The 14,542-nt window shown below is 43.7% G+C and overlaps 1 protein-coding gene across 1 annotated transcript in view; it reads left to right on the plus strand.

The window, feature by feature from the left end:
* The window catches only part of bsnb (bassoon (presynaptic cytomatrix protein) b), a gene marked incomplete at both ends in the record, with an annotated part of 83,376 nt that extends 69,119 nt beyond the window's left edge, over nucleotides 1-14,257 (plus strand). The window contains 5 exons of the mRNA XM_080025437.1: nucleotides 9,993-12,084; nucleotides 12,473-13,377; nucleotides 13,669-13,780; nucleotides 13,873-14,019; nucleotides 14,217-14,257. Of these exons, the coding sequence (XP_079881563.1) occupies nucleotides 9,993-12,084; nucleotides 12,473-13,377; nucleotides 13,669-13,780; nucleotides 13,873-14,019; nucleotides 14,217-14,257 (3,297 nt within the window). The remainder of the gene's footprint in view (nucleotides 1-9,992; nucleotides 12,085-12,472; nucleotides 13,378-13,668; nucleotides 13,781-13,872; nucleotides 14,020-14,216) is intronic.
* Between the last annotated feature and the right edge of the window lie 285 nt (nucleotides 14,258-14,542).

A 14,542-nucleotide genomic window follows, 5' to 3' on the forward strand; every position in this document is an offset into this window, starting at 1 on the left:
ATGAGAGCTGTGAACACATACATCTATGGCTGTCTGACGGTCTGAGAGTACGACTGACGCCCCACTCAAGATGGCGGCTCCGTGTGCCGCGGCTGAGAGGGTCGTGGCGTATCTAGTGTTCTATATATATCTATGCAGCCAACAGCTAAGATCAAATGCACTATTTAGGAACAAGCAAATCTGTACTAGTACTGTAGCTAATGTTAGCCAACTAGCTATTGGTGTAAAACCAGGGGCGGGCCGTCCATTGAGGCAAACCAGGCAATTGCCTGGAGCCCCGGCCCCTTTGGGGCCCCCAAAATGCCCTCTTTATATTTTGCCCCATATCTATTGTTTTTTATAAAAAATCTCTTCACAATAGTATCATCGGGATGTCTAATTACTCGCGTTTTGACGGCCTTTCTGCCAACCGTGCACCCCCCTTCAGTCTGCACTACATGGACTATTCCATTACACATTACGCTCATGACGCTGCACGTTCACGCGTACATCCAAAAAAGTAAATAGCGGGAGAAGAGAGAGACGAGATAAACCTAACCTACCTATACCAAAATGAAGCGAACATACGAGAGCGGGTCACAAAACAAACAGAAGAAGGACCAAAGTCAGGACTTAATATCAAAGCTGCCGAAGCTATTAAGCTTTTTTACAGCACCCGGCGCGGTGGCAGCGGGACCTTAGACGGAAGAACAGCTGTCTACATCATTAACCGGTAACGTTCCAGCTCCTACTGTCAATCCAGGTGGCTCTGGCTCAGCCAGCAGCTATGCTAATGACGTGAATGTGTGTCAACAAACTGATGGAGATAATTAATGGTGCAACGGATCACGGTTGATCCGTGGTCCATTCGGACCAACCCTCACGGTTTGGGACCCACGTGAACCGCGGATTGGATGCATATATGCTAAAAAAAAGACGCCTGTGTGTTCACGTGATCGGCGATCGTGTATTACAGAACAGTTAGTGGCGATCGGGGTCAGCCTCTAGGTCTACTGTAGGCTACTGACAAAAATCACACAACACATTGCCTGTATTTTTGTAACAATATTTAGGCCTATTAGTTTAGGCTATATTTGGCTGCTCGACTTTAAGTCAGCCCAGCCAGGCGATAGTTGTTTCAATGTCGTTTTCACCTCCGTGTGTAACAGCTGTTCAGAACAACAGCTGATAGGCTTGCGACAGCAGGAGTCAGTCTAAAGCCATCAATGATCAATTTAAGTAAAAAAGCAAAATAAAGCTATTTCTTCCTCCCTCTATCTGTGTATATTTCTCTCTCCCCTGCACACTTAGTCACTACTATCCATGCTTAAAGAAGGCAGGGTTATAACCTCTTTTTTTTTAAATATATTTGAAGATTTTATTTCAAATAGGCCTAGACTCTGTGGACACAGGCTATTTTGTAATTCACTGTGTATTTAAAAAATAAAACAACACATTTAATTGAAAGCAAAGTCATATTGGTCTCTAGAATTTTATCCAGGTTAGTGGCAATCATCAACTTCCTGTCAGAGAGAAAGCTTCCTCTGCGTGGCCCCTCTGACACACTTAATGAACTAGGACTAGGCATAGACGGATTATGAGATAATGGGCCCCTGGGCACAGACTCTTAAAGGGCCCCCCACTCGTCCCTTATCCAGTCCGGTACACTGACTTTTCCACACAGATACAAACAATTAATGGCAAAAACATATTAAGGAAGTCAGTGTTTCCCACAGGATTTTGGGATACTGTTGGAGGGACCCTGTACCTTGTTGGGTGGTCCGGGGGCATGCCCCCCCGGATTTTTTTTTTTAACCTTTTTAAAGTAAAATGCATCAATCTGGTAGCCTGGCATTCCCAGACCTGCCACTAGGCGCTGGCAAATTAAATTTGCTGCGCGTGTTGGTCTGGACACTCTCCATTGAAGCTTTATAAGAAAACCAGAAATCTGGCTAGTGGTTTCAATTGGTTCTATCTAATATGGGCGCGCCAGAGCCCTTTGTATGGTGCTCTCGGGAGGACGTAACCGGATGACGACAGTGACGTGCATGCGACGTCGAAGCCGTGATCAGAGATGGCCGCGGATATGTTGTGTGAGTTTGAGACTGCTTTGGCCTCGACCCTTAACGATTTGGAAGACGGCACTCAAATCTTTCATTAGCAAGTAAGTGGAATGTTCTATTTTGCCGACCGACAACGGCAAACGTTTAATTTAACAGTTTAACACCTGTTCGCTAAACGAAAGGGGCTTACGTCGCCTTGTGCATCGCTCTGGTTGGTTGTAGTGCTATCCAACTGCGTGCAGTGGCATTTGAAATGCACGAGTAGGAGCCGCCCCTTGAGTTGGAAATTCCTAATGATCGTGGCCAGACCCTCTATCGTTCAAGATATCAGGGTCTGGATTTCCAGGCAATCAATCTGGTGCACTTTGAGAGGAAATTTTAGAGGCTACATTATTTTACAGATTTTTCTTAAACAAGCAGCACTCTTCTTTACTCTGCAACTGTGAAAACAGTACAGTAGATGGGTCTGCAGACCCATGTTCTATGATGGAGGGGCCCATTTCAACAGATTCAGGGTGGATAGCTACTTTTTATGAAACATTTAGAATTCACACATAGAAAGCTTATTTCTGTATGTGCTTCAAGGCCCCTCATGAAGCCCCTTAGACAGAGCTACTAATGCTGTTGTTTTTAACCTGCTTTTGTATTTCTCCCCTACTAGTTGAGGGGCCCATGATGATTTCTATCTTGTTACATTTTAATGAGTATCCTTATATTTAGGCTATTCCTTTTTGGACCCAGTTATTGACATCAGTGACTGAGCTCTTTGACTATGCAACATAAAAAGTTACTATCAGTATCTCTGGCTAAGGGCCCCCCTGAGCCCTTGGGCCCCTGGGCCTGTGCCCGGTGTGCCCGTGCAGTAATCCACCCCTGGGACTAGGCAATGGACATGTCATGGGTCAGGTTCAGTTAATGGCTCAGTTTGACCCAGTGATGTGGGATCCTCTTAGACCAATCGAGTATCTCAGTGTGCGCGATATAAGGTACATTAGATGCAAGGGCCCCCAAATTACTGTTCACCTGGAGCCCCAAAATGGCTAGGTTCGCCACTGTGTAAAACAGCATTGTATTACATTTGCTTACATTGGCCGCGTTTCCCAGATTCCCAAAGAGCCTCTTTGGGCAAAGTACTTCTTTGGAGCGCTCTTAAGAACGCTGTGAAAGAAGAATGCGTTTCCCAGATTCGTTCTTAGCGAAAGTAGTACTTTCACTAAGATGGAACTGTACGACGGCGCTGACCCACTCTTTCAACCTTCTTAGCGACCAAATCGTCAGTGATCATGCCACGTCAGGGAAATTTATTTCCTCCACTTTTCGAAATAATAAAACAATGTTCAATGCGGACCTGGCGCAATAAACATAAACTAATAGTAGAGAAAAAATGTTTTAATGAATTACACGTTTACGTTTTCCACACACATGTGAGTTTATAGTACTACACATAAAAAAACATCCACAACCCTGTGGCATTTGACAGATATCAAGGAAACAGATTTAATTGAACTCAGCTGAACCTCATCCAGAGCGGCTCCACCTGCTATAAAGGCGTTGCCAAAGTCCGCGCGTGTGAGAAACCATGGCTGCAATACAACAGCCTCGCCGTGCGCGAAGCCAGACGGTTTACATAAATGCATACGTGCGTCGGCACTTCTCCCCACTGGACGTGCTATCAGACCGGGCCTTCCAGGCAAAGTACCGACTGCCCCGGCCGTGCGGAGATCCAACAGCTGATCACTCTGGTGTCTCCACACACATGCAATTTTTCCTTCAGCCCGGAGATGCAGCTTCTGGCTGCGCTGCGTTTTTAAGAACATATCAACCTCTTCTGAGGTCCAACAACCCCCAGCCCCTACCCCTTTACCACCAGTCACCAAGCACTGAGCACTAAACCATAAACCCACAACCACCACATCATCCATATCAACGCTCAGGCCTGAAGGCTGAAATAAATAAACAGAGCCAGCAGATGTAGGCTACATGTAACGTCCTGCACACTATGAGTATTGCTGCAGTGTCCGAGTGCTTTACCTGAAAGTCTGGCACTGGAATGCTGTTGAAAGGGCGCACTATACGCACACGTCATTAACCTATGCTTAGATAAATTACAACTTGCCTGGGACTTTTTGTTGCTATAGGTTTGACACTCTCATTTCAATGCAAAATGATCCACACAATACATGGTTGAAAAGGAAACCAAAGTAGTTTATTGAAACCATATGGGGGAGGGGTTACTCCGCGCTGTCTTTACTGGGTGTCTGCATCACCTGCAACGAAGGGAGATTGATTAGTGAAACCTTCGCACTCTTCCTTTTTGTTTGGTTCTGGAACTCCTGCCACTTCTTCCTCACAGCACGCCAGTCACGCAGGCCACATGGGATGGAGGGGGACATATTTTCGGCTATGGCCTGCCTAACACGGTTCTTCACCGTGATGTTCTTTTTGCCCCTTGTTCCCCCGAATAAAACTGCCCGGTGCTGCCAGACCTCGTCCACTAAGACGCCCATCTCCTCCGCGGTAAACGACGGTGCCCGCTTGTTTCTTTTGCTGCCGCTTTCTTCCACTCTCACATGTGTGTGCCTATCCACGGGGTATATATGCGCTAATGGGCTTGATTACTACTTGGATACACTTGTTGCGCCCCCCCCCCCCGCACCCACACACCCCCACACACACACGATACATGCGTAGCCTAATTCCACCTGTGTGGGGGTGACCACGGGGCGCTGTGTGTGACTTATGCGCTGATAAAGAGGTGGGTGATCGATTCGCCTGGCATCGATTTATTCAGTTTCAGCACGACCGCGGTGGACAGCTCCCACCAAAGTACTTCTTTCGCTTCGTCTTACGCGTTCTCCAAAGAAGGCACCAAAGAAGCCATCTGGGAAACACCCGTATCTTAACGCTCATTCTTTGGCGAACCCTTCTTTCGACCCTTCTTTGGCCCCAAAGAACGATCGATTCTGGGAAACGCGGCCATTATATGTACAGTAATATCACTGAATATTTTCCGAATAATTTTGACTTAATCAAATTAATAACACCTACCTGTTATATTTCCAAGAAATATAAAAGCAACCAGACCACTAGTGATAGGCATAGGTAATGGGACGTAATCTAACTTGCCGTCGGTCAATGCCGATTCTTCTGAGAGTGGGTCGAGTAATCCCTGAAGTGCTTCGCTTATTGTGGATCCACTCCACTCAAACTTTGTGGGGTAGTATCAGTATCGGTGATTTGTTGGTTTGTGAGTGATATAAACATACCCTCATCTGTAGCCTACTATGTGTAAGAGTGTTATCCAAAGCAGGAGAAGTGGTTTATAAAAGGAGAAATAGTCTGAACCCCAGCATAGTGGAAAATGTTTTGTTTCTAAATACAAATTTTTAAGTTGCACAAGCACATTCACTGGTCCTTACTTTGCTATAACACTGCGACAGTTTGAAAATAATTGTTCCCATTGTGTTATTCAAATTTGACATAAAATATTTATTAGATCCCTATGCATTGTCATGTTTCATAACCATAATAATACACTAAACCAAATATACATTTCATTTATATGAATGAATACATGAACAATACATGAAATGTATTTATTAAGATATATTGATTAATTTACTTGTCAGTCTTGCCATGCCTGGACTATTGCAGGGCAGTATAGCCTATTGAGTGTATTACAAATTGATAGAATGACCTTTAATATATCTGACTATTTAACACTGGCTTCAAAAAGTTTCACCATGCCATCACTATCAGACCACCTTCTTCTTCTGTAGGGTTTATTGGCGGTTGGCAAACCAACTTGGACTGGAGTGTGAACAAGAGATAAATGCTGAATAAAAGGAACAAATAAAAGTAAATACATTTAAAAAAAAATAAAACTGGATTATTTTTGCTACATCAATTTCTCTTCGGAACTTAATACTATTATGATATGCTTTGCCTGCTGTTTCCCCAAAAGCCCTGACAGTGAAAGGTTGTTGTGTTTTGCCAATAAACCCTACAGAAGAACTGAAGAAGAACTTTTACACACATAGGCATACCTAGTTTTTGACACTTTGTGGGTCCCTCCTTCCGGTGTGTGTGTGTGGAGTGTGTAAGTGTGTATCGGGTGCAGTACTGGGGTCCGGTAAAGGGGGCGATAGTGAGCACACACACTTTTACACACGTTTCTAGTTTGTGTCACTTTGCGGGCCAAATTTCAAAAAACGAAAAAAAAGCAAGAGACACATCAGGGGAGGCTCCTGAGCACAGAGGGATGAAGATCGGTGTGGGGCCCACCATTTTGGGCCCCACAAGGTTTCAGGGCCCCACACCGTTGGTGTGCTCCAATAGCCTGGGCCCCACGTAGTGATACATGCAAGTACACACACACACACACACACACACACACACACACACACACACACACACACACACACACACACACACACACACACACACACACACACACACACACGCGCACACACACACACACACACTCTCTCTCACTCTCTTTCTGTCATGTCTTCTATATCCGGTAAACCCTTAAGAGTTGCCAAGGGGACATACAGTGTGGAGGAATTCTGGTGGTGATTTGCTGTCATCCTTATTGTTAGCAGCTGGTCAAAGTAAATTAACATTTCTCTGCACTTGGACCAAAATTAGTCTGGGAAGCAAACATAGAAAGCAGGGCACAGGCATTTTATACATTTGTACCTTTAATCTTTAGTATTAGGGCTGTATACACCGTTCTTTTTTGGATACTTATAAAGATCACCATGGATTTACCCTACACAACTATTTTGTAAGTATTAGACTTGCAACAATGTCTTTTTAATTTATTTTTTTATTTGTAATGCTTGACTGTTCTTACCTGCATGCCATACATACATATTTGGACCACTTTGATAAATATACTGTGGATATTTAATCAAAGTATTTAAAGTATTATATATAATTTCAACTTAAAACTTAAACTTAAAAGTACATTTCTTAATTTTACTCAAAAAAGGTTTTTATTTTTACTTATATTTACTATGCTATTTCAACATACATCTCTTTGTTCATAATTTAATTTTGAGAAATAAAATATTGCGACTTTCACAGATCCTAAATTTAGCAAATTAAAATAGAAAAAGAACAAATGATTTTTGGTCAAACACAGTTATACCGTTGTGGACACTGACAATCAGTTTTTCTAGTGCAAATGAAAGTTTGTAATTAAATATCAGGTTTAACAATGTTCCAATGCTCTTTAGATCTGTATTGCTTGCAAGCAAAGGCCATCATCAGCATTTACAGAGAGGATTGGCGAAATGAATAAGATAACAAACAACAATCGTAGACAACACAGTGTGTAGATTATTTAAGTTACAGCACTGTTTAAATTTGCTCTACATTCTCTAACCCTATAGTCTTGAAACGCTTTTGGTGGAGTCTCCACCAAAAAAACATTTATCTATGCTGTTGCACACACTGCACACGCATAAACGCGACCAAAGCCTTTTTTACGCTTCACTCATATTTTTTCAACTATAGGCGCGAAAATACCAGGTTGAATACAAAGTTACTGAATACATAAATGTATCTACATTTTGCAACCTATTCTTCATTATTTTAAACCTCATCAGTGTTGGCCGACTACATTTCACCATGTTCGGGTTTGATCATTAGGGCCCGAGCACCGAAACGGAGCCCTATTGAAATCGCTCAGATTTTTATTATTATTATTACGATTCTTTATTATTATACGTGTTTTTTGGCACTTTTCACCCTCCTGCCCTGGAGGAAAAGTTGCGAAACTAAGCAGATCAGAACCCGCGAAAATTGCAACCTAACATTGGTTCTAAAAATATGGGCCCCCAAACAGGTTTTCAGCAATAGCATGGCGCAGGAATGAGATAGGAGCATGGAACCTTTTTAGGAAGATGTATCGGCCCAAGGCGCAAAAAAAGCCTATTTGAGTTCTGGGCCAAACCCAACAGGAAGTCCCCCATTTTGGATTTAGTGCATATTTTGCCGTTTCATATTGCTCCTTGAGACTTCACGTTATCGACGTCAAACCACTTCTAAAAAAGTCTCAACCCTGATGTCCGATGTTAAATTGCAAAGATCTAGAGTTTTTGTCAGAGATCCAGGATTCTACAAGGGGTCAAACTATCACATCGAAAAAACACCTCATGAAACCTTTAATTAATCATAAGTCAGGCTGTGTTATACTTCGGTGCAAAAAATACACAAATGTATCATCCCGGGATACATACAAAATCCTCTTGACGCCCTGCCCAAAATCAAGAGGAAGTCCTTTATTTTGAAATTTGTGAAATTCTCACTCATTTTAACAAGTAAAAAATCAAACTCATGCTATGTTAATTTTATAAGCAAATGTAACTTCCCTGCACAAAAAAAACTGTGGGACCACGCCCTACGACCAACGGCTTCCAAACGACGGCGCGATCTTGGCCAAAAAAGAGGAAGTTGGTGTAACTCCACTATACTCTGCCTGATCTTATCCACAATTCATATGGATAATGAGACTCAAGGCCCGAGGAATCCCACACACTAATATTCAGCCATAGTGAGAGCGCCACCTGCTGGGTAAAGTAAATATTGAATGTTAGTTATTTACCTACAAGTACTAAAAATCAACCTCAATGCTGCTCAGGCAGGTCTAAAGTCTTCCACAATGATAACATGGGAAGCTCATTTGATTGGCTCAAACATCTTCGCGGTAGCTTCGCCGTTTACAGTGCTGCATGCTCTAAAGAGGATGGTGCACTCTCTCGCGCAGCTTCCCACGGTCGTTCGCAGGACCAAGGTCGGCCGAGACAGTGTCCAGCACAGCGGTGCAAGGGCCCAGTCATTGCAGCTCACAGCTTTAATTCTATCATTGTAATTTAAACTTATTTTTATTTTATTATCTGACCTATGATGTAATTTTTCTCCTTTATTGCAGTTCATTGCATCAGTGTTGATGGAAACATTTATAAGGATTTATACTCACATAAGGAAAACTGATCACAGCACAGAAAGTGTGGCTGCTGCTTTGTTGTTTGATGCTTTGAAATGCGCTGAAAAGACGGGACCGGTAGAGACAGTCGCTTCAGTGGTGCATTCAGGTGTGCGCGTACAGTTTTTGACTCTTCAGAAATTGGTGGAGACAAGGGGGTAACCGTCTTTCCCCCACACCATCTCAACCATTCCAGTCTTAGACAACATTGTCATAATATCACAACTCTTATGACCTTATCTTACCCCAAACGTTTACGACATCATACAAACACAGGAGGAGGTCAAACCCATTCCAGCTTTTACTCTTTTACATGAGTTTACTTAGATTTAGATGACAACATTGCAAATACACCTGATATGTTACATATCAACTTCCATAACAACACTCAAAGAGACATATTGAACATTGCTGTTTTCCTTTTGTAAGTTGTTAACAAGTAACATGATTAAATTGTAAACCTAAATAGAACAATATTGTTATTTAATGGAGGTTTTTTGTGTTGACTTCAACTACGAAACATTTTTCTGTGATTAATTAATCTAAATTAACGCGTTAATTTGACAGCCCTAGTTGTAATGTATCTTTGACTTCAGTGAAAAAGCATTGTAATCAAGTAACTGAGCTACAAATGAAGCTAAACCTCTCATAGGTTAATTAACATTATTAATAATAATAATAATAATAATAATAATAATAATAATAATAATAATAATAATAATAATAATAATAATAATAATAATAATAATAATACACTTTATTTGTATAGCATCTTCCATACAAGAAATGCAGTAAACGTACTTGACAATCATATCAGGCTACATAGCTCTTCTTTTAAGTCTAGGGATGAAGACATGTGCCTCTGTGGGTACCCAGTGTACAGTAATGAGTCTAATTTACATAAACACATTCTGTTTATAGCTCATTGTTTGCTGATGTGTCTTTGCCTCTCCTAGCAGATGGCTTCCCTGCAGCAGCAGCAGAACTCTCTGATGAGGAAAGTAAAGAGGACTCTCCCCAGCCCCCCTCCTGAGGAGAGTCCACTCCCCATTGTTACTCCAGCACAAATGTACAGTTCTCCTGGCATGCCCCTGAGGGTCCTACCAAGACCTACCCAGGTAGTCATCAAGGCCGGCCTGCTGAATGAACTGAAAGCGGTGGAACAAGAGTCATCAAAGCTCCGCAAACAGCAGGCAGAACTGGAGGAAGAAGAGAAAGAGATTGACGCCAAGCTACGTTACTTAGAGTTAGGCATCACCCAACGTAAGGAGACAATGGTGAAGGAGAGGGAGAGGAGAGAGCTGGCCTACATAAGATGTATGGGTGATGCTCGGGACTACATGTCAGACAGTGAGCTCAATAACCTCAGAATGGCAGCTGCCACAGTAACTTTTGATGGTAATGGTCTGCTGACGAGACCCAGCACTGCACCATTGAGCCAATTTACTAATGACCTCAATGCAACTTCCCAGTATCCCTCAACTTCCTCTTATATGTCTTATCAATACCCCCAAAGTCAACCATCAGTGCAGCAGCCGGGCTCTGCTTACCAACAGATAGGTTTCCAACCTCCCCAGTACCCTTCGTCCTCTGGGCCCCAGCCAGGAACTTTTCAGCCCCATCCCCCACCTGGCCCTGGTTACCAGAATCAGGGAAACTATTCCTCCCGCATTTATGCCCAGCCCTCCTACCAGACAGACCTAGGTATGCAGCAACATGGTCACCAGGGCTTCCATCCACCTGGTCAGCCTATGCCAGGCCAGAGCCTTCCCTACCCCAGCCACAGCTCCTACCAACCTGGCCTAACCTATCAGCCCCAGGCAGAGATCCTTACAGTCCATCAAAGACCAAGGCAAACATCCTTGGCTGACCTTGAACAAAAACTTCCTACCAACTATGAGGTAATCAGCAACCCAGCAGTGTCAGTGGCCACATCAGCTCCAGATACCAACTTTGGCTCGGTCTACAGCAATGCATATGGACAATACCGCCCCCCTGAGCCTGGCTTGACTCACTCTGGGGACAGCCCCACCTCTGCTTATGCTTCAGATGGTCTCTACACCTCTAACCTGGAGCAGAATATTCCTAGGAACTACGTCATGATTGATGACATCAGTGAGTTGACAAAAGAAAACCAACCAACTGATGCTTTAGGACATCCTGTGGGAGGCAGGTATCGCAGTGAGAATGGACCTGCACGTGGGAGTGCCTATGGTAGGCCTGAAGATGAGCCATTGGATTCTTATGGTAGACCTACAGGCCCAGCAGGTTACCAAGGTACGGTGGACAGTCGCCCCAGCACCACAGTGAGTGGAGGATCTTCCTATTACTATGACGATTATAAACACACATCACGGGGCGGCCCCAGTAGCCACAAACTTACAACCAAGAATCTCGCCCCTGCAGTAGTCTCTTCTAAAAGAAGTAAGCACAGGAAGCAGGGAATGGAGCAAAAGATTTCTAAATTCTCCCCTATTGAGGAAGCACGGGATGTGGAGTCTGATCTTGCCTCCTACACAATGACAACATCAACAGGAGGCAGCTGTACAGTTGTGTCCAGATCCAAGAAGCTTCAGGATGATATACCATACGGCACAAAGAAAAATGCATATGACCAGCAGAAATATTACGGCACCAGTCGTGAGGGCCTTGAGGAGGAGGACCACATGTATGGCTCCGGTAGGTCCAGATCTACTGGATATGGTATGGACAAGATTTCCTCCAGAGATGCCACAGGCCACAGAAGTAAATCATACGAGAGAGATGCCATGGAGCGGTCTCAAAGAAGCAGCCGCAGTGGAAGGCCTCCCATGCGAAGCCAGAATTCAGAAGAGGAGAGCCCACTTAGTCCAGTTGGGAAGCCTGTGGGCATTGGAAGAGGCTCTGGTGTATCTGACCCACATGATGTGAGGAACCAGTATGGCTCCAGCCACTCATTGCCAGATGTGCAGGACCACCACAAGAAGGACCAGCCCAGGAGTCATGTCTATAAACCAGATGACCCTTACCTCGTAGATGATATAAACTGTGCGGTTTCTGACAGTGAAGGTAACTGGTGCTGAATAATTTGTGCTGCCTGACATTTCTTCCTCCTACTTTTAAAGTGGACTGGAAAGGGACTGCATGCCAACTGTGGAATTTGGAGAAGAGCACCATTACTTTGTTTGTGTTTTCTTTTTTTATGGAGTGTTCCCTGTGATAAATTAAGCCAAAAATGCCTGTTTTATATTTCTGTTTTGCACATATAATTTCTAAGTGTGAGGTGATTTATGTTTTTTAAGTTGTGTATTTTTCTGTTGGGTTCTTCAAAAATGTGCATGGCTCTGGGATGTGGAGCATGTTTTCCTGGTTGTTGTGCATGGCTTCAATCTGCATGCTACTCCTCTCACCACTAAATTGACAATTGACTGATAATGTTTGTTTTGGTTTTTAAAAGCCTATCATTTGGGCCAAGAGGAGACTGATTGGTTTGAAAAGCCACGGGAGGCCCGTTCTGATCGCTCAAGACATCATGGAAGTGGAAGTCACTCATCCACAGGTAGACGTAGTAAACACACCTACCATGATTATGACGAACCTCCAGAGGAATATGGTCCCCAGGATGAGTACAACCAACAACGACACCCTTCCTCTACATCACCACGTGACCACCGTCAACACAGTAGCTCTGGCAGACACACATCTTCTCGACCCTCCTCAGAGGATCCCAGGTCCTCCCGTTCTTCCAGAACACACCCCAAAGATCCATCTTGCCGCACTGATGGCAGAGGCTCCTCATCTACACAAAGAAGGAGTGGCCCAGACTCCCGTTCTGCCCAGGCAAGCCCTCGGAACTCAGGAGACTTCTCTCGAGACTCACCCTCTGGTCATCACCACAGCTCTGGGGGAAGAAGCCAGCGTCCTCCAGGAGATCGTACAACCCCCAGAAGGCAGGAGCCCTCTACAGCGGGGCTCAAACCACAGCAACAGCAACAGCAGCAACAGCAACAGCAACAGCAACAGCAACAGCAACAGCAACAGCAACAGCAACAGCATCAGCATCAGCAGCCCCCTCAGGGCCATGGTGGGCAGCAGCGGTCAGGTGGCCAGGGCCAGCCTGGGAGACATCCAGGCTCTGAACCACTTGATGGTACCCAGCAGGTCCAGCAGCAGCAGCAGCATCAGCAGGTTGCACAACAACAGCCACAACCAGTGCAGCACAGCCAAGCCCCTCAGAGCACCCAGCCTACCACAACCACCACAGGAGCTGGACAGGCACAGCAGCAGCCAAAATCTGACCAAGCACCAACACAGGGACGCCAGGCAGGAGTCGGTTCTGCAGCAGGGCAGCCAGCTACCACAGGAGTGAGTAGACCTAAGCTTGATTTGAGTTTACATTAAACATGAAATGTTTCTGAATTATTTTAATATGGGTTTACTTGGTATTTCCTCATTAATAAATTGTTTGCTGCTTTTTGTTTGTAAAGTGTCAGAAAAATCTGACACATTCAAAAAGACACTTAAAAATAAAAAAGCAAAGAATCTAAAGTTATTTGATTAGCCATATTAGACAATGAGATTACATTTAAAATAAAATATAGTTGCATAATTTGACTTTGCTCCAACTCCATATTTGTCTCTGTTTAACAACAGGCAAAAATGGATGCTACACCTGTAGCAGCTGCCACAGGAATTAAACCTACAACGGGAGTTGCAGCAGCACCTCAACCTACCAAAATAGCTACTCCCCCTCTAACAGGCATAGGTAAGTCTCAGTTCTACTATAAACCCCACAACCCACAATGACTACAGGCAACTTACAACATATGTGATGGTTATTTTGTTTGTTGTTTGAAGGCTCCAAGGCTACCCCAGTTGGGATCGGTAGCAAACCTGGAGGCATAGGCAGTGCAGCACCAGGACAGCCAGCTGCTGAAGGGGAAAATGTTCTCACTAAAATGTTGCAAGGAGGGGCAGCAGAGCAGGCGGGAAAACTGGGAGATGGTACATTCATAAACAAATTAATGTTTAAGAAACTGAATTACAGCTTATTTATGTCTAGCAAATGACAATTCTGTTTTAAAAGTATAGTCTATAAATACAGCGAAAATTAAGATACTGGAATTTCTTGAATGGATATTTTACTGTTTGAGTTTGGTAGTTTTCTTATATTTGACTCTTTCTCTTCGTCATTCCCTTAGCTTTGTCTGGCTTTGGAAAGAAGTTCACTTCACTTTGGTGAACTAAAGAGAGGAGGGTAAGTGACATTTTTTTTTATGAAAGTTACAAACATTAGCAGCTCAAATTGATTTTGTTTTACAAACTTTTAAATTAAAAGCATTGACTAATGTAGAATGGTAGGCAACAGATGGCATCCTGCTACTCAATAGGAACTTTGAATTGCCTCCTCCTTGTACAGTGTGTGCTTATCGCTTCACTTCTTTACTTTGAATCAACTCTGCTTTTTTCAGGGAATGCATTGCAGTGTATGAATGAGATGGATTGGTAGCTTTGTACTTGAAAACCT

This window comes from Ammodytes marinus, assembly GCF_949987685.1.
Source record: "Ammodytes marinus genome assembly, chromosome: 4".
Lineage (NCBI taxonomy): Eukaryota > Metazoa > Chordata > Actinopteri > Uranoscopiformes > Ammodytidae > Ammodytes > Ammodytes marinus.